Raw genomic sequence first — 20,169 nt, forward strand, 5'->3', positions numbered from 1 at the left:
CTATTTGCAACAATTTGTAACATTTCAACATTTTTTTTTTTTTCTTGTCTGTGCCCGAGCGCAAAGCAATAAAGTAAAACCCTCGAATCACATAATGATTATGTAATATATGTTTATTAATAAGTTATTTTTTAAGTTTGTTCTGCTTCAGTTTTAATGTGACAGCATTTAGTTAACCCGAAGAGCTTCTCTCACTTTTTCAGCTTTTTTCTCTAAAAATGTAGGTACAACTTTAATATTAAAGATATAAACCGATTTTTAAACACACAACAAAACTGGCTTTACATAATGAGGCATCTGTTATGAAAGCTTTTATTGAACACGTCATTGTGCAGTTCAGTAGACACAATATTTAAATTGCTTCTTCTTACTTAATTGGCTTTAGTTGGTCACAGATATCTTGGAGAAGTGTGTTGTGTAGCCAGCAGCCAAACAGATGTTGTTGGGTTTTTTTCTTTTGTTGTTGTTGTTGTTTTGTTGTGGCAAGCTCAAGTAAGCACTTCTTGATGGTTGGGATTTCCAGGTTCTACATAACACGGCAGATATAAAACATTTCTTTGCACATCTGTAAAAAGCATGCATGAAAATCATGTTCTTGTTTCCGTTCAGACTTACTAATCGCTGATTCTCACTGAGCTTCCCCAACACTCTGTAAACCGATCACAGCTGTTATCAGATGAAGGAGCTTTTTTATTTTTGGCTGATGTGAAAGCTCTTTCTGCTTGGCCTTGGATTTATTTATTTATTCATTTATTTTAAACATGATTTAGAAGTTTTTAACCCGTGTGAGCCCTCACGTTTGACCTCTTTGTTCAATGTTTAGTTGGTCTCATTTGTGTTCCAGATTCCCCCTCGTCTGTGGTAAACAAACAGCTGGGATCCATGACTCTTGATGAACAGCAGGGTGCGTCTTTCCCTTCCCCAACCCCATTCCCTGACCCTCACCCTGCCACTCGCTTTGTCTTCTCCACCTTCTGTCTTAACCACTTTCCCTCATCCTGTCTCACTCCACTGTTTGTCCTCCATCGATTTCATGTTTTTGTTTTCTCTGTATCCACTGCTTTACTGTTCAATATTCTACTGTCCAGATGTGGATGTGTCTGACTGTTACTGTTGCTCTGGCCAAAGGATTTAATACAATTGTTTAAGAAGTTAGAGCTTTGAGTAATGTAATAAACAATATCTCCAAAATTAGTTCAAATGGATGACAAAGAAAAGCACTACTCAGATATATACATTTCAGTGCTCGCTGCTGAACCATCTGTGCAATATTTAGCTTTTTCTAAAATGCCCTACTACATCTGACATTTCTCCTTTGCAATGATTAGCATTGGTAGTCAGATTTAATGTGGCTTCATCTTTAACAGTTCAGTTTTATTTGTATAGTGCCAAAGCAAAACAATGGTCTTTCTAAGGCACATATGTTGTTACATAAACACTTCACAACAACCCTGAAAAGCCCCAATGGTTCACTCTTGATTTCTCTTGATCAGAGTGGACCATCTACACAGCTTTGTTTAATTTAAAAATAATGTCATATTCAGTTTAATTCAAACGTTTTACTGTGTTGTAATTTAAAGAGGATAATTAAAAGTGGATGATGCTCATCTTAAGCATGATCAGAGATTTGGATATTGAGCTATCTTAGTAATTCTAGGCTTTAGAATATGCAGGTATACCTGTGATCAGTGCTCTAGGGTTCAACAACTTGCACAGTAGTAAAGTCCCCTTTTGGTATCGCTGATGGTTGATAAAATCCTCACTGCGCACCACATAATGCACAATGTGCCAAACAAAAGGGGGTCAGAAAAATCTTTTTGTCTCATTTCGTGATGGTGGATCAGTGTAACTATTACACTTACACACTTACTTGACTTCTAAGAAGCCAGGCATAAGCCTATGTGCATGCCCAGACACGCCTGTGCTGCAGATGTTTATGTGTGCAGATGCAACTGGGAAAATGGAGCGAGGCACATTCACTTTAATATGACTCTCATAATAATGATGATAAGTTAATGGATCACTGGGGAAATTACAGAAAATTATTGCTTTGATTGGAGCTATCACTGCTCACGATCGCTGACATCATCCTCCATCGGAACACTCCCAAGCTCCACCCACCTCCTTCTGGTTGCTAGGGGCAGCCAATCAGTTACTACTAATAAATAACTTTTCTAACTACTCTAGGACAAAGGTCTGAGTCCAGAGGTATTTATAATACTTTTTATATACAACACCAACAGTATAATATCAAGATACTTTGTGTGTACTGTATAGCTTTATATATGAAGCACTACATCTGTGATTATTTACAGTGCATACTGACAGAGATATAGCATGTAGCATCTTAGCAACAAGTCCCTCTTTGTCCTCCAGCTCAAATTTTCATCTTCCCTGGAAACCTGTTCCTTTTCTTCAGTGTAGCTAGCAGCTAACAGGTGTAATGACCCTTTAGGGCCTTTGACATGTGTGTGTTTGTGTGCGTCTTGTGTCTTGCTGTTGTGGCTGTCTGTCAATACGTGTCTTTTACGACGTGTCCTTTGTGGTTTTGTCTAACGTTTGCTGCATGTTCCCATTTCTGTTTAATGTTGTTTATCAGAGGGAATGGATGCAACACAGAGTTGCATATTTGTGGTGTGTTTTTAAATGACCAACTGCACACTGCAAACGACAGGAAGAGTTACTTTTGATCAGTTTTAGTCTGTACAGCCAGTGCGTCTCAGTAAGCCCCCCTTGCTTGTTTTGCCTGTGTGTATTCTTCTTCCTCTCTCAGTAGCAGCCGAAGCTACAGCTTCACCTGCTGATGAATCTGCTGCTGCACCAGCCAGCAGCATCCCATCCATCTCCACCTCCACTTCCACCAGTCGACCCAGTGCAGCAGAGCCTGTCCTCAGCCTGCACTACAGCTCAGAGGGAACCACCACCAGCACTATCAAACTGGACTTCACTGATGAGTGGTGAGTGATGGCCAGTGGGTGTCAGCTTCCTAGGTTCAATATGACATTATACTTGTATGAACTTTATAATCTCATATTTATAATCCTCATATCTCCTCCTCTGTATACCTGTATGTCAATACAATAAATGACAATAAAATTTAATTTGGCTCATGTTGACCTTCAGATAAATAAGGTTGACATGATCATTTAAATCTTCATACGGTGCTTTGTATACGTTTGTATGTGTTGACAACACACACCACGCTTGTGAGAGTCATAGTTTTTAAGTTATCAGGCTTTTGGTCAATTTTTTTTGACAAATAAATCAATAAGTTGACAGTGAAGACGTTGGTGGATGTAAGCCAAACTTTAATGGAGAGTTAACATGAACCCACCTTACACCCTGACAGAGTTTTATCAGAATTCATTCAGAACTTTTCGAGCTGTCGTGTTTACAGACAGAATGAAAAGCAAAGGTCTCCAGTGCAACTTCACTCATTCCATTCAAATTCAGGTAACTCAATAGGAGTTACCTTCTTATAGTCGGGGCAACTGCATGATACTTGTGTCTTCCCATATTTTTTATTTTTTTTCCCCCAGATAAATATGAGTAATTTTCAGGAAAAAACACCCCAAAAGGACTGATGGTAACTCTTGTTCTTTCACTACAGGAGCAGCAGCACGTCCAGTTCGATGGGCAGTGGAGGCCCCAAAACATCAGAAGCTGCAGCTGTACAGAGCAGAGAGAGTCTGTCGACAGAGAGCTCGGTATCAGAGCAGGGTGAGTCGTCTCCTACAGCATCATGAAAACGCCTCTATCTCAAACATTGTCTGATCTAGAACAATAAACATGACACAATGAATGGCTTACTGTATTCCAATCCTGATTGCGATGATATGAGTTTGCTGGCTTCCTCCGTAGAACCAGCATGTGATGCCTCCTGCTCCAGTGCCCCCAGCAGCTCAGCAGCTCAGGTACCAGCAGAGGGCTCCTCTGAGGGAGACAGCATGGCGTCTTCGCCGCAGGAGAGGAGTCAGCCGGAAGGTACAGAGGACAGGTCAGGGGGCTGTCGGCGAGCAGAGCCCTCTACAGAGGAGGGGCAGGAGGGCGTGGAGGGCCAGAGTCAGCCCGCACGCGGCAACCAGGACTCTGATGACAGTGATGATGATCCTATTCTTATCCCCCCCTCAAGGTTCAGAGGACAGGGGCAGAGGTGTGTTTGAGAGCATAATGTTTCTTACTACAAGTAAGGAAAAACTCTGTTTGAATGCAGGTGATCATTTCGCATTCCTTGGTTCAGTTAAAAAGAGGGTGGGTGTGCCGATTTTAGAATTTGTGATGCTTTGCTGTTGACTGTTTTACTACAAATATAGATTTAATTCCAGAGGATCTGCAGTAGGAGATAGGATGATCAGGTAATCTGTTTGCATTGGAAAGTGAACGCATCTAATGCATCAGGAGTGTGACATGCTGCGGAGCATTTAAAATTAAGAGCACAACGTGATGTGCAGTAATCGGATAACTTCTTTTCTTTTGTCTTGGTTTGACGGTTTCTCTCACAGTGCACTAATAACACACACAGCTGACTGTAGAGTGCCGTGCATGTGAGTACTGACTCCACAAATGGTGTGAACAGAAGCATCACAGCTGCATTTTGTGTAGAACAGATGGAGAAGAAATGAGTGTCATGCATGAAATCCTTGCAGAAAGGAGCCAAACGAATATAAAACGGACACTTTTACACACAGCGAGGTCAAAGGTTTAAACAAAAGTGGCATTTTCATAAACTTCACGCTGTATGCCATCTCAGTAGATTTGAAATGAAAGTGGCAGCTCATGAGCACTTTTGGCTTTAATTTGAGGGGATTGAAAAAAATTATTTAACCGTTTTAGGACTCAAATGTAGATGAACATGTAACTAAATAACCTGTCCGCAAATTATTTTTTTAAAGATAAAACATCATATTTGATTTAATTCGACCTTTATGGTGCCTTTTGCAGAATATTCAACTCTTTACCTTTGGAAACTTGATCAAAGTAGATTTCCTCCCCCTGGTGGCTCATCCTGATTATGAGCACAAAGCTGTCGAGCTGACTGACAGCCTCTGACTGTCGATTCACTAAGAACTTCCTTTCTCTACTAGGAGATTTATGCAGACTATTAATGCCTGACTACCTTGCTACCTCTGTGCAGACCTCCCCATGTGGGGTGGCTGTGGCTCAGGTGGTAGAGCAGATCAGCTACTGACTGGAAGGTTGGTTCGATCTTTGGCTTCCCCAGTCTGCATGCCAAGTATCCTTGGGCATGCAGCCCAAGTTGCTTTCCGATGCGTCCATCTGTGTGTGAATGCTTAGATTGCACTTAAGTACAGAAGGGAAGTGCTTGTATGAGTGGGTGTGAATGGGTGAATGAGGCATGTTGTAAAAAGCGCTTTGAGTACTTCCAGGAGAGTAGAAAAACGCTACATAAGAATCAGTTCATTTATCATTTACCCATCACCTCCCTGTTACACCCCCTACCTGACGCAAGCCACTAGTTCCAGAAGAGCTTCTGTCTGTAGTGAAGAAATTAATAATGAAATGAGATTGTGTGGTTATGTAACGTGGTCTTCCTTGCAAAACAATTTTGCAAGGAGGCAGAAGAGATGGGAGAGCATCTGAGAGCTGGGATTGATGGAGGAAGCCAGTTGCTGTCTCTGCAGTCGTGTTCCATGACTACTGAATACGTGAAGGAGACCATCGAGACGTGATCTTTACTGCATGTGGCTGAGAGTTCTTCACTCGACCAGACGTTCTGGTGGTGGAGTTCTTCATCCTGTAATCATCCAGGCTGTTTATTAGGCCACTCGTAGTGTCACAGCCTAATGGTGGCCTGTTTTCCTTTCATTTAGAGCTTCTTTGAGCCCGTGTTATGGTTTTACTGAAACTGTCATGATTCGCTGTGTGGCAGGCAGGATGAGGACCCAATCGCAAAACTCACACACACGGGGATGAACTCAAAAAACACAGCTTTATTGCTGGCCAAGAGAAACAATACAAAATAAACTAAACTGGGAAAACTAAAGCACAAGGAGAGAGAAACAGGGAAATCCACACAGCATGAGGGAGAACGCGACACAGAACTGAGGGAGACGCAGACATAAATACACAGAGGGTTAACGAGGGAAATGGGAGCACACGGGGAACACAGGTGACACTGATAATAATCACGAGACATGGCAGGAGTGAACACAACACTGACGGGAGACGGGCGAGGTGAAACAGGAAGTACAGAGGTTCAGACAGGAGGAGAGAGAGCACGAGTAGAACACCAACATAACGGGCAGGGGAGACACGGAATAAACACGAAAGGGGACGAGGGCTCATGAATACACAGAGGGGCACACAGGGGGTGAGAGTCACAACGGGAAAACACATAAGGAACAACGTAACAGATCAACCCAGGAAGCATGGCCTAAATAAAGAACAAAATACAAACATACATGAAAACTAAGACTACTGGGCCCACATGGCCCAGGACCATGACATCAACAGCTCCCAAATGCAAATGCCAAGAATGGAATCCCCTCTAGACTATTTATTTATTTATTTGTTAAATTCAAGTAGTAATAACATATTTTTTCTATGCCAATTGAGTGAATTATTTAGTTGACAACCCCAAAATTAGGCAGTGTGCATAATTCCATAAATGCTAACCCATTACCTTCCTCAAATTAAAGTTGAAAGGCTACACTTGCTTTATGTCTTTCTTGCCCCCTCTCTCTCTTTTATTTTTCGGATCTATTCTGGTGACTTGTCTGGTCAAAATTATGAAAATTGTATCATTAAAACATTTCTGGATTTAGCTTTGTGTACAATACTGTTACAGTGTATATCTGGTTGAAGTCACTCTAAGGTTGAGAAGAACAAACTTTTATTGGCTTGAGTCGGTTATGATGGATCAGGCAGGTGCTTTCGCTTGCAAGTGGCTGCTTTCTCGCTTGGAGCTTGTTTGTTACAATCTTGTTAATGGTTTAAAAAAAAATATCCGTGTAGCTTAGGTCTGAAGCATGAGACTTGAGGCAGCACTGACAGCATGGGTTTGTTTGCTTTCAGGCACGTGTATGAGTCTGGGGTTTCTTTCTTCTTCTTTGTTTTGTTTTTCTTAGACAATCAGCAGCAGCTCGTATTCAGGAGCTGTTCCGCAGGAGGAAAGAAAGGAGGGAGATGGAGGAGAGCGAGACTCAGAATATCAGGAGACCTTCAGTCAAAATGGTCTACAAAGGCCACCGCAACTCCAGGACAATGGTAAACCTCGGGCCACGCGTGTTGTATTAGTCTGAACTCATATTAATCCATTGGCTCTGATATCAGTGTTTTAACTGTTGTCATCAGACTGTGAAATTTGAAGAGTACAGTTTCCAAAATACTCAATGTTCCCTTTTAACTGTGTGTAGATAAAGGAGTCGTGTTTCTGGGGCAACAACTTTGTGATGAGTGGTTCAGACTGCGGCCACATCTTCATTTGGGACAGACACACCGCAGAGCACCTCATGCTACTTGAAGCCGACAACCACGTGGTCAACTGCCTGCAGCCGCACCCTTACGACCCCAGTGAGTCCCGCGGATGTCCCGCCTGAACCCGGACAATGTTTCCTCACTTGTTGACAATGCTCTCATTTCCTGCTTTGTTTCAGTTCTGGCTTCTTCAGGGATAGATTATGATATCAAGATTTGGTCGCCACTGGAAGCATCGCCGTCTTTCAACAGAGTCCTCGCTGAGGAGGTAGAGTCAACCCACAGAAAAGAAAAGAAAAAAAAACAAACCCACCGTAAAACCTTTCTTCTTCTCTTCTCGTCAAGGTCATCACTCGGAATGAGCTGATGTTGGAGGAAACGAGAAACACGATCACAGTCCCGGCCTCTTTCATGCTTCGAATGTTGGCCTCCCTCAATCACATCAGATCAGGTACACACACACACACACGCATGTAGCACGCTGTTTTTGTTAGACCAATCTCAGCCTCTCTTTAATATTTGCCTCTTCCTCTTTGCAGATCGAGTAGAAGGCGATCGCTCCGAAGGATCAGGCCAGGAAAACGAGGACGAGCAGTAGCCAGCTGGAATTTTATTTTAAAATAAACACTATTTCTTCTTGCTGTATAGCACTTGAAAAATACCCGAGATTTGTACAAGTATAGTGTAGAAAAACTTCCTTTTGAAAATTAGTGTAATTTCTAGCCCCTTGTGTTTTTTAAGAAGACTTTCTTACTGATGTGTCTGTATGAGGATAAACTATATTTGTGTGAATGTAAAGGCAAGGACGTCAAAATATAAGTGTGAGGAAAAGTGGTGGCTGGTGTGAAAGTTTAAGTGCAATATTATTTTGTTAGGAGAAGGTGAGCTTTGATCAGTGTTAACGTTTGACGTTTTTGAAACTGTAGCACAGCTGAGAAATGTTGATGTGCTGCTCCGGCAGTTACGCATGTGAATACAGACATAAAGTAAAACACGGATGCTTTAATTTTCTTGTTGATAAAGAAGAAGAAGAAAGGGGGGCGGGGGAAGAAAGCTGTGGATCTTCTCCCCAAAAATATGTTTTACAAAACCTGGAAAAAATAAAAAATAAAGCCAAATGGTATCTCAAATATATCTGCACTTGGGTTTGGATGAAAAATTTAGACTAAGTGTTTGACTACAGCAACAGACGGCACCTGCTGACAGATACTGACAGCTGTTGTGGGTGTACAGAGCAGCTGATCTTGGGTCAAACCTATGTCATACAGTGCTACTGAACAGCCGCTCTGTTGGTCCAAACCCAGTTTCCTGTGGAAATCACTTAAAAGTGAACCAGTGTTTGGACAAGTAATCCCTGTGACTCGTCAAAGTGATTCATTCTATAGCACCTTTTGAGATAAACATCACAAAGCGCTTAACAACAAAATCAACATAAAAAATTAACCCACCTCAAGTCTAAAAAGATGAGACCACAGAGTCCACAGATCTCAAGCTCAGAAGCAGAGTGTTCTGGGGGGCCTCCTTTTACCTCCATGCATCCCTGCTGGGCAGGTATGGGGTGTAAAGGTGGACAGGTGCTGGTCTGTGAAGAGCTCTAAAAGTGAAAAGCAGATTCTGATCAATGGGAAGCCAGTGTAGCTGGCAGAGCAATGGTGTGACATGAGAACTTGGAATATGTAGTGAGAAGCCTCACAGCAGTGGTCTGAAAAACCTGCAGATGTTCCAAGGACATTTTTGCTTAGACAAGTAAAAATACAATTACAGTAATCCACATGTGATGAAATAAGTACATGAATAATAATTTCCAGTTCAGAGCGTAACTCAATGGGACTTAACTTGGCAATAATTTACAAGTGATTAAAAACAAGAGTGAAACAGAAGTTTGACATGTATTAAGTGAAATCAGAGCCAAAGATTACTCCTGGCTGCCTGATAGAGACGAGTGCAGATTTAGCTCATTTTGGAAAGAAGACCAAGAGGTTCTTTCACCTTAGGCCCAAATCTGGGGCTCAAACAAGAACTTTTTCTTTAAGGAAGAAACACATTGAACATTTTCGTTAAAGTCATTTCACATTTATAGAGGTGATAAACTAATGTTACTGATGTCTTGAGGTTTGGGGTATCAGCTTTTATTCTTCCCTGCAGCATAAAGTATTTTATGATCCAGGTAACAAGCTGTCAACACAGCTGTAGGTGATGCTGACTGTGCGGCTTGTTTGCAGAACAAGAAAAACAAACAGCTCAGTGATTCAATGTTTTGGTTGCTGTTTGGCTTCAGCTCTCATTCACAGCAGACAAAGAATTCAAACGATGTTTTATGTAAAAACTAAATTTAATGCAAACATTTGTATTAACACTTACTGTATATGAAAAGGTTACATCACTCAGGTGTACATTTTTTTTCTTACAAACATAGAACATGTTCAACATACGAGGTAAGACTGAAGCACCACAACTGGGCTCTATGTATAAAAAAAAAAATTGTCTCCTAATACAGAGAGTGTATAAGATGAGGTACAACCCAGTGTACCAATGAATATTCCCTATGCTCAGGTTTCCTCTGATTCAACACTAAACACACAAACATATTTCTGACATCAACAAGATTGATTATTGATTCTGGACTTCATTTTCCTATGATCTCCATTTCTTGTTAGCTCATTCGGTCTTCACTGATAAGAAACTGCAGTGAAAGAGTACCCATTGTGTGTTTAAGTGCAATAACTGTGTTTGCCCACAGTCGCACGTAATCATGAAATACCAGGCCTCCAGCCGTGCTTACAGCAGGCACCTTATTCATGCTACAGATATTAACAAACATTTTAGATTTTTTGCTGGCAGAATATGTTCATATATGCAAAGTGTTATGCCGTACCTTTACTAACAATCACTGAACAAAATGCAAACTGCATCCCATTGTCACTGGAATGTGCACATATTAATTGGGTCATTTAGAAGTGTGTAAATGTTGTTATACCAAGTGTCTTTGACTCTGTTGAAACTGCAGCTACTAGAACACAGAACAGCTGTTCAGTCTAACTTAATTTGACTTTGATCTGCAAACTAAAGCCATTTCAACGACTCCTTTGTCAGTGTGTGTTTTCAGATTTTTTTTATTTTTTTTTTTAAATAAACATACCGCTTCCTAAACCTGGTTTTGCTGGAGGTTTCTTCCTGTTAAAAGGAAGTTTTTCCTTCTTACTGTCACCAAGTTCTTGCTCATAGCGGATCAACTGAATTCCCCCCATTATTGTACGGTCAATATTATTATAGATTACAATAAAAAGCGCCTTGAGGCAAGTGTTGTTGTGGTTTGGTTATGGTTGAACTTCCTTCGTAGTACATCGCTCTGGACTGAACAGTACATAAATATAGTAAACTGTCTCACTCCAAAGCAACTTGTTTTAGTATCCACCAATTTCCTATGTTTAAAGATATCACTATGCATTGGAAGAGAAGGCTGGAATAACGTTAACATTTAAACCTGCAGGTGATCTAGTTTTTCCAAATCTACCAGTGATGCCTCTGAAATCAGTAAAACTTCACTGTTGCAGGAGGCAAAGTGACGGTGATAATAATAATATTGAAAATGACTCTTTCCCATGCAAATTCAAATTACTGGAGTTCATCCTGTACCAGTAAGAGTGACAAAGGTGCAGGTTGTCCTGCGTTGAGTAAACACGTACCTCACAGTCTAATTCTCCACAGTGAGTGGAAAACCTGTAGTGAGGATTTACTGAGTGCAATGTTAGGAGAGAAATTGTACCTGAAAAGAGCTAATCTGTCAAAAAATGCTGTTATTTTTTTTTTTTTTCCATTTTGCCCACTGAGGCAATTTTTCTTATTAAGCTTAAAAACATACAATAACATAATATATATTATAGCAGAAGTTAATAAAATGATCAGACCAATGAAGTTACAGTAGTTAAGGCTTCCTATTAGATTTGATGCTATGCACTGGGTGCAACATCGTAGAATGAATAACGTGCCTCTTCCTGTTCGCTAATAATTTCAAGTAAGGAGTATCCACATGTAAAGAGGGCAGACTTCATCAGCGGTACCACAGAGCTCTGTAACAGTGTCAAGAGTAGGGATGGGTATCGTTTAGGTTTTATCCGATACCGGTGCCAAATCGGTACTTTTGAAACGGTGCTGGTGCTCGAACGGTGCTTAAAGAATGGAGAACACAAAATTGTTCCAAAAACCTCTCATGTTCAGCTGTTTTTTTGTAAAAAGATAACAATGTTAGCCTTTTCTGCAGCTATGGGGCATATATGGTATCACTCTTGGCTGGAAGCAGTGCTTAAACAATGGAAAAAACACAAACTTTATCCAAAAACCTCATGTTCAGCTGTTTCCCTCTTTTTCTTTGGTCATTTTAGCCTTTTTGGCCAGGGTGAAGGGAGTATCTGCCATCAAACAAGAGGACAGCCGCATGTAACTACGACGCTGTTTGCTAGTTCACCTTACCTGCATTCATGTAATAACGTGGTTAGCCTACTCAACGTAAATTACACACGAACAACATTAAGCTACTCACGCAGAGAAGAACGGCTGCTGCTGCATCATCATCCGTCATCATTTCTGCTACACTGGCAGGGCTAGGGGCCAGGACTCTCCTCTTCGTGTTTTTGGGGATGTTGCTAACTCCGGGTCTGATAACAGGCACCACACCCGCAGTAGATGCGCTCGGTGTGAGGTCTCGCAGCAAGCTATCAAATACGGCGCATTTCTCGGCTTTAAAAAAAAAACAAAAAAAAAAAACACTATGCATCGCCAGGTGTTTCATCGGATTTGAGGTGTTACCTCCTTTGACAGTATCACAGTATCAGCTTAAAGCACTTGTTGCAGGCTGCTGAGTTTGCATATTTTGCTGTGAAGTACAGCCAGACTTTTGACCGCTTCACCTTGAGCATTTTTAATCTGTAGCTCTGCTCTAAAAGAACGTACGTACCTGGACCCGCCTACTATCCTCGGAAACTAAAATGATTGGCTAGAATTGTATCACAGCTCAGGAAAAAAAAAGCACCGAAATAAAGCACCGAAATGTGCGCTGCTTTTCGGTCTGGTTACTACCGTTTATGTCAGAACACCGGTACCCATCCCTAGTCAAGAGTGGGAAAGCTACTGTTCAGGTGGGTTTCTCCTCTCCATCCTGCTCTTCTTCACCTCTGTCATCCTTAACGATCCCTTCATCAATACTCTCCAGCCTCAGTCTCTGGCCTTCCAGGTATCTGGGCCTCGGCGTGGCCCTCGCTGTGAGGAGTCCTGCTGACAGAGCTGAACTCTCCCCAAACAGGGTGAGCTTAGCATCGCTCTCTATGGCTTTCGCCAAACAGGAGGCGAACATGTCGAGAGATTTGTGCACCTCTGCGTGGATCTGGACTGAGGATGCGTTTTCAGCTGGGGAAATCAACAGACATCAGTCAAAGCTTTGGTAAACACAAGCTACAGTAAACAATTCTCTTGCCTGGTCCCTTTTCTTTTCTTTTTTTGGTCATTTGTGTATCATGTGAAGTCTAAGGTATTTTCCCTGCTCTCTAATCTTCTGTAGAAGCGGGAAATGAATGACGGATACCTTTGGAATGCTCCACCTGGTCTTCAAAGGTGACTGAGCTCCTCCTTTTCCCGGACGGAGGCCCGTGGTGCTGCGCGAGGGAGGAGCCATCTGTGGAGAAGTTATCCAGCAGCATCACATCTGTGCCTGTGTAGGAAAATAAAGAGGATCATTGCAAGTTAACTGCAAGCAGAACTTAACAGAGATTGCAGGAAAGTTGCAGTAAAAGTAATCTTCATACCATATGGCCAGAAATGTACACACAAAGGTGGATCACAAGACATTTGTTTGTGTTGAACATGACACCACTTGCCCTCCCTACAGGATCAGTTAAAAACATGAGCTGGAAAACAAAAAGGCTGTCCAACAAAGAGGTGTATGATGCTTTTCTTTCTAGAAACGCATAAATTCTAAATCAAAGTTAGGCGATGCAGCATGTTTTTGGCATAATTGGACAAAAAGTTCTCAATAAGCCCTCAGTATGTTCTTAAATGAAAAGGTATTTATGTAGCATTTTTTTCTAGAGTGAAAGTATTCTGGAACAAACGACCAGGCGCTGAAAGGATTTCACCCATAGGAGCATGCCTTCAATTCTATTTGAAGCCAAACAGCAGCGATTCACTGTGTTTCGGTCTGCTGCAGGAAAGAGCTCTTTTAACAAACTCCACGGTCTGGTAAGTTTCTGTAGGCTGATGACTGTGTGACAATGCTGTATGTTTATGAAGAATCTCAACTGCTCGATTAGCTGTCAAATGCTGCTGGAAAAATATAAATATTCTTAACTTTCAGAATACCTTCAGTTTTTCTGTCAGCTTAAAAACTTAAGCAGATTATGGTGGCCAATCAAACACTTTTGACATTTTGACCAACCTTATAAACAGTGCATTGGTCTTTGATCAGTAGTTGTTGATCAATGGTCATGAGAATTTACATATTAATGATCATGGAACTGACCTCCCAGCCCATCGTTCCTTCAGTGGTGCTAGTTTCAATCATTATGCAAATGTACTGTTTATAAGATTGGGGAAACCTGCAGTCGGCTGAGACTGAAGAAGTCACTTGGATGAGTGACGAAACCTTTCTCCCACTGAAAAATTCTACGTCCAGATGAACAGAATCAACCTTTTGAGGGATGTTTCATTTTATTCATGAGTCTGTAGGGATAAAATACACGATAATCCTACAATCATCAAACCGCCTCAGTCTCGGGGTTGGGGATCTGTAAAGTCTACATAGAAGAGATACTAATAAGGTACACATGACAAATTGTCATTTTTTCAGATCCTCATCTGCATCCAGGGTCTACCCAACCTTTTGACCCTTTGGCAGGTGAAATAGGCTCCAGCACCCCTGGACTAATAGACATGCATGATAATATGCAGGGGTTTTTTTTTTTACCAAATTTAAATTTTTCATACACTTATAACTTTTCTGCAATGATTATTGAAGTTAGTCAACTCCCTATAAAAACGAATTGAAACAACAGTGTTGTGGATACAAAAGCTCACAACACAGGCAAAAAGGACACAGAGGAGCTGCTGAAAGATCAGGTTCAGAAATGTATGAATTTTAATTAGATGCACTAATATCATGTCCTGTTAGTAAAAAAAAAAAAAAAAAATGGACACAATGGTAAGACAGCTTGTGCTACATCTACACGTACATGGGTGTTTTGGTAAATATGGCTTTTCTGTGTATTTGCCTTTCGACCACTGAAAAACTCCTGCCAGGATGAAGTTTTTCCAAAATCTTAGTTTCTGCACTTAAATGTGGACATCAGACTCTGCACCGTTTTTATTAGTACATAGTACATTTCTTCACGCTTAGGGTTATATCGCCACCTGTTCCTTTGGCATGCTCTTGGCAGCACTTGAGGATTGCTTGGAGTTTTTGATATGAAGCAATTATTTCCCCCTTTCCGTGTGCAACTTACATGAGTCCTGAGTGAAACTGAAGCCAGTGTCTCCTGTGCTGCTTCCTGGGACCAACAGCTGTCCTCCACCCGCGAGCATGGCAGTCAGGTGTGGGGACATCCCCAAGTCTGAAAACACAAATTCTCATGAGATCATCACATCCCGCAGGAATATAAATCTAAACCAGCCTTATGCATTTACTAAAGATAAAACCAGCAACATACACACACATCTGCATGACACAGAGAGCCCCAGCTATAGTCCCACCTGTGATTCTGTTGGAGATGCTGAAGAGGCGGGACGTCCTTTGGCGTGTGGCAAACGACTCTCTGTAGTACCGATCTCCAAAGCACATCCCCAGCAGCTCCTTCCTCACCGTTTTATTCCACAGGCCATAGATGAGTGGGTGGCACACCGCGCTGCAGAAAGACAGCCACGCTACCAGAGTCTCCACCCACTGAGACACGCTGCCCTGACCCCACAAGGCCTCAGTGCCCACTACCCCAACGTATGGCCCCCAGGTCATGAGGAAGGTGCCAATCACCACTAAGATGGTGACCAAAGCCTTGCACTGACTCCCTGCGTACACGAGGCTCCGCCGACTTCCATTAGAGGAAGTCGAGGTGCTCGAGTTCTTACGCCCGTTCCTCTGGGCTCCAGTGGAGTCGTCCTGGGCCACAACAACAGTCCCGCAGTGAACTTTGCGGGCTTTCATGCGGGCTACGCGGAAAATGACACCGTAACACGCCAGCATAATGAAGAAGGGTGGGAGGATGCACCAGGTGACCCAGAAGGCCGTGTAGCTCGGCTCTCTGTGCCACGACGCCACGCACGTCCACTTGAAGCAGTCGAACTCAAAGGAGGACCAGCCGAACAGAGGAGGCAGGCAGCCTACCAACGAGTGAAACCACACGTAGGCAATGACGACAACCGCCCGGTTGCCTGTGATCTTCATGGGGTAGATCATCGGGTAGAGCACGGCGTAGTACCTGTTGTGAGGAGACATGAGCACGATGAAGAAATCTGCACAACAGGAACTCAACACCGTCCTCCAGGGAGACTTTTGATCAGACTAGCACACAGGCTGCTGAGATTGGAGTCAGTGATACAAAAGCTAAAAGCTGCACTTTTCTCTCTCCCCGACAATCCTGTGAAATGTTTTCCTAAAAGCTGCAAACAGAAGAGAACAGACGGGCTTGGCAGAAGAACAAAAACAGGCTCTGTAATCTAAAATTCCCAAAGGATGCTGAGGATAATTAGGTGAGCAGTGAGAACAGCAGGAACTGTGCGCTACACAGAAAATTTACAGTAGCTCTCGGTAGCTCTGCGACACCCGACAGAATTAAAACAGTATTCAACTGCAGCGGTTTAAAAGTAGCTCCAGAAAATCTGAAAGGCAGTGCATGTGGATAAGAAGTTATTATAAGTGCTGAAACTTTAGTGTTAATCTCAAAAGTCATTCAATTGTTGATTATTGGTCTGAACATCAGATTAATCATTTCAGGCGTTTTCTAGCATTTAGGAAAACAACAGAACAGCTGCTAACAATTTCCTCGAGTCCCAAAGGTGTCTCCTAATTGCATGGTTTTCTGAACAAATAAGCCACAACCCAAAGAATTTAAATTTGCAATCAAACAAAACATGGATACATAGAGAAAACCTCACAGCCGGGGAATGTTTGATGGACAAATAATGGGGCTGGAAGGACATTTTCTGAGATGGTATCGTATGTTACTGTATATTTTTTGATTACCAAAATTAATTAACAATTCTCCCTTTCTTACAAGTAAAGCAAAATAAACTAAACTTTGTGTCTGAATAACCATTTGAGTTTGTTATTACACAAAGTACTTGCACAAAATATTGGCAAAATACGATCGAGTCTAAAAACTGGAACCAGAAAATGAAAACTAGGAAACCCCAAATATCAAAGATGTTTTTTTTGTTGTTGGAATAAATAAAGTGCCTTAAAATATCTATAACTTTTTGTCTATAAATTTTGTGCAATATGTTTACTGGCTTTATTCCATGTATTTGTTTAAGCAGGCATTTAAAGTTCAAGCATTTAAGCCCATGCTCATCACCTGATCAGAGAAATCTACAGGAAAATACCACAAATTAAGTCTGTGGTTAACCGCTCTTATTTACAAGAGTGTGACGTTAGAGGGAAATGCACCAAGAGCATTTTTTTTTAAGTTTATTCAGCATAACGTTCATCTGAGCTTGAAGTGGAAAATTGCTAACCTTCAGTTTCCTATGCTTACTGTAACTTTACTGTCTTGGTTACGTCCAGCTTCAGGACTTAAATAAACACTAAATTTCATGCTCTAGTCCATTTGATGCCAGAATCTCCCAACATCTGGGATAAATTAATAATATAGTGATGCATTAATCAGCTAAAACTTTCTCAGAAATTAGCAGAGACCAAAAATGGGCTACAGGTTCTCCGCTGGAGGGAACCATATGTCCTAATGTCAGTGTAAGGGCTCACTTTTTAAAAGAATTCAAGTTAAATACTTAGATTGATTATAGGGCTACAATATAATACAGTATAATCTGGCACTAACCTGTCGATAGCGATAGCTCCAAGGGTAAGCATGCTGGCAGAGCTGATGAGGAGATAGAGCAGGGCGGTGAAGTTGCACCACACCACCCCAAACATCCACTCTCTCTTTGCTGAGCTCACAGCTACAAACGGTAGCACCAGCACGGACAGCAGCAGGTTGGACAGAGTCAGGCTGAACACAAACTTGTTGCTGGGTGTGAGCAGATAAGGCCTGCGATAAAGGGTTGCCACAATCAGAAAGTTCCCGAGGCAGGCGAGCAGCGTGATGGTCACAATGGAGACTGACTCCAGGGCAGCCAGACCCTCGCCATTCCCCACTGTGGTACAGTTCCTGCTCGTGTTCATGGTGAGAAGCTGGGCCACCGGACTGGTGAAGGAATGGTGGGGGACTGCTGAGGAGAAGGCATTATTAGACAAAATAAATTGCCAAACTAAGACAAAGAAAAAAACAAAACAATATCATGAATTACAGCGAAAAACAACCCTTCAACCCTCAATCTACATTCATGCAGCTGGAACTCAACTCATGGATTTTACTATTTTCTGCAGCACAAAAACTAATAGCAAAGACCAGGGACCTGTACTATGAAGCAAGTTTGATAACATGCGCAGGATATTGTTATCTGGCTTTAGTTAGCCCAACAACAGGATTCGGGCTTAGGGTAACATGAAGCAGTCAATACAGGATTTATCAAATCTAAAGCGTTGGAAGGATCTGAGCAATCAAAAACATGCACAGGTCATTTTCAGAGGTTAAACACATAATACAGCTGCTGCAGACAAACTATCAATAGTGTTTAACGCTCTGTGAGAAAAGAATAAACGCAAAAAAACGAATTCAAACTAATCTACAGCCAAGTTCAATCCCCAAACAGATGCCCTGGTTTGACAAATATTTATGCTTATAGAGCAAAAACAACAACAACAAGTTTACAGCCAACAGAGAAAACTAACATTACAGAATAAAGATGCATCTAAGACTAAATATTAATTACAGATGCTCTTTAGAGAAAGATAAAGACCTCAGATCTTCCTACTACCTACTAGCACCCTTTGTGCTAGTAGGTAGTAGATCACTCTTCTTAGCGTGATATATTCCGGAGAACTAACTGGACAGGACGTGGTTGAGGTCTAATCTTGATCATAACCTCATCTAGAACAGGTTAGGACTGCAGCTCATCCACGGGGATATACCGCAGTAAGAAGTGAACTGCCTTCACAGTCGAGGCTAAACTCTGGAGTTACCTGGATTTACCCAAATTTTGCTCCATGGTACAAATTTTACATATTTATAAAATATGTATGCTACATATGAATACTAAATAGTGACGGCTTTAAGTAAAGTGGTACACACACGTTTCACATTAAGGTTCAAAGTACAAAAGTAAATGTTTACAGATGAAAAAGAATGTCAGAAATAAAACTAACAAACACTGGTTACTGTACCACCTCCCACCATACGTGTTTATGTACTAGCAATATAACTCTACTAATGTATAACAATAACTCCAGCAACAATTTACTGCAGTTTTAAAAAACTATAGGAGGATTTGAACACTAGATTTCACCACGTTAAAAGACTCTGTTTACAGCCAGGGTAAACTTTTCACTATTAAAACGTCTTCGGTCACAGTTAAAGCCTTTCACTAGTGGAAAGCATTATCTTTGCACATTATTTCGCATCGGAAAAGCGTAATTGTTGTTAAAGCTCACTATTTTGTTTCCCTGTTAGTGTTAACCTTTTGATTTAGCGTGAATATGGAAGTAAAAAAATACAAAATAAAACTGCATCTTGCACATGTGAAGAAGGTGCAGCACGGTGAGTTAGCGGTAACGCTAACATTAGCTAAAACTACCGTTAGTTAGCCAAAACTTTCCCCCATTGTCCCCCCTGAAACTCGGCTCTTTTTTTTTTGACCTGCTTAGGCTCAGCGCTGCGGCTCCACATTTTCACTCTCGACGGGGATAAAACGTCCATCTTACTCCTCTGTTTCCACACCACAGCCCCAGAAGAGAGAGCCGAGCCAGGGAAATCCCTGAAAGCCAGTCGACATTGTTCACTTTGGTAATGTCTCTCCTCCGCCGACTCACAAACGGCCAGCTGCGGCTGCAATGGCGTCCTCCTCCCCATCCACCTCCCACCTCAGCTTCGACTCCCTCCCCGAGCAGTCTCCTTCCGTACGTGGGTGGTCGCTTAAGAGCATTGTCTTGCTTTATAATATTGCCATTGAACCAGCTTACGTTATTTAATTTAACCGTGTGGAGTTTGTTGTGATCAAATCCTTATGACAAGTGCAGAACAACGATGAAAGTATAGTGTATTCTTTCGCGGATGCCACACGCACCGTGTGCGTTTATAGTAGTGTTTACAAAGCCATGTGAATGTGTGCGTGAGTGTTTACTTGATGACAGGCCGGCTTGTTTATGAATGAATTACTGAGCTGCATCGTTTTATCCAGCTGGACCACCCACGTAGATCATAGCTTCCCGCACTAAAACGTCACCTCCGCTTATCCAATGAAAAAACTCTGAAGGCTTCACGGCTCCATCCCATAGGGGGCGCACTCAGCCAATAACACATAACATGTTTAGTTCTGCAAGTGTAGTATATAAAGCGGTGTCATAGTGTGATTTTGTGAGTGCAGACTTTCAGCTTAAACTCACAGGGTTTTATGATAAAATATTGTGCATTTTTA

The 20,169-nt window shown here is 41.8% G+C and overlaps 2 protein-coding genes across 10 annotated transcripts in view; one reads left to right on the forward strand and one right to left on the reverse strand.

Annotated features, from left to right (window-relative positions):
• Window positions 1-8,443, forward strand: part of dcaf6 (ddb1 and cul4 associated factor 6) — a 28,156-nt gene extending 19,713 nt beyond the window's left edge. For 2 of the 8 annotated variants that reach the window (XM_005945857.3, XM_005945861.3), the window contains 10 exons: window positions 845-904; window positions 2,774-2,957; window positions 3,611-3,720; window positions 3,862-4,153; window positions 4,314-4,355; window positions 7,089-7,227; window positions 7,377-7,533; window positions 7,617-7,705; window positions 7,783-7,888; window positions 7,977-8,443. In XM_005945857.3, the coding sequence (XP_005945919.1) occupies window positions 845-904; window positions 2,774-2,957; window positions 3,611-3,720; window positions 3,862-4,153; window positions 4,314-4,355; window positions 7,089-7,227; window positions 7,377-7,533; window positions 7,617-7,705; window positions 7,783-7,888; window positions 7,977-8,035 (1,238 nt within the window). In that variant the 3' untranslated portion in view covers window positions 8,036-8,443. The remainder of the gene's footprint in view (window positions 1-844; window positions 905-2,773; window positions 2,958-3,610; window positions 3,721-3,861; window positions 4,154-4,313; window positions 4,356-7,088; window positions 7,228-7,376; window positions 7,534-7,616; window positions 7,706-7,782; window positions 7,889-7,976) is intronic. The other 6 variants (XM_005945858.3, XM_005945862.3, XM_005945859.3 and 3 more) reach the window with 5 other exon arrangements.
• Window positions 8,199-19,906, reverse strand: gpr161a (G protein-coupled receptor 161a). 2 transcript variants are annotated; one of them, XM_005945853.3, is made up of 7 exons: window positions 19,392-19,906; window positions 17,475-17,862; window positions 15,175-15,896; window positions 14,928-15,035; window positions 13,016-13,141; window positions 12,607-12,840; window positions 8,199-9,031 (listed from the first exon to the last, which is right to left on the reverse strand). In XM_005945853.3, exons 2-7 carry the CDS (start codon window positions 17,816-17,818, stop codon window positions 8,931-8,933), a joined length of 1,635 nt encoding a protein of 544 aa, XP_005945915.1. In that variant the 5' UTR covers window positions 17,819-17,862; window positions 19,392-19,906; the 3' UTR covers window positions 8,199-8,930. The 2 variants fall into 2 exon arrangements, with proteins under 2 accessions (XP_005945915.1, XP_005945916.1); XM_005945854.3 differs by having other exon boundaries at window positions 17,475-17,865.
• Window positions 19,907-20,169: the final 263 nt, after the last annotated feature.

This window comes from Haplochromis burtoni, unplaced genomic scaffold (assembly GCF_018398535.1).
Source record: "Haplochromis burtoni strain Fernald_Lab_line unplaced genomic scaffold, NCSU_Asbu1 Contig_462, whole genome shotgun sequence".
Taxonomy (NCBI): domain Eukaryota; kingdom Metazoa; phylum Chordata; class Actinopteri; order Cichliformes; family Cichlidae; genus Haplochromis; species Haplochromis burtoni.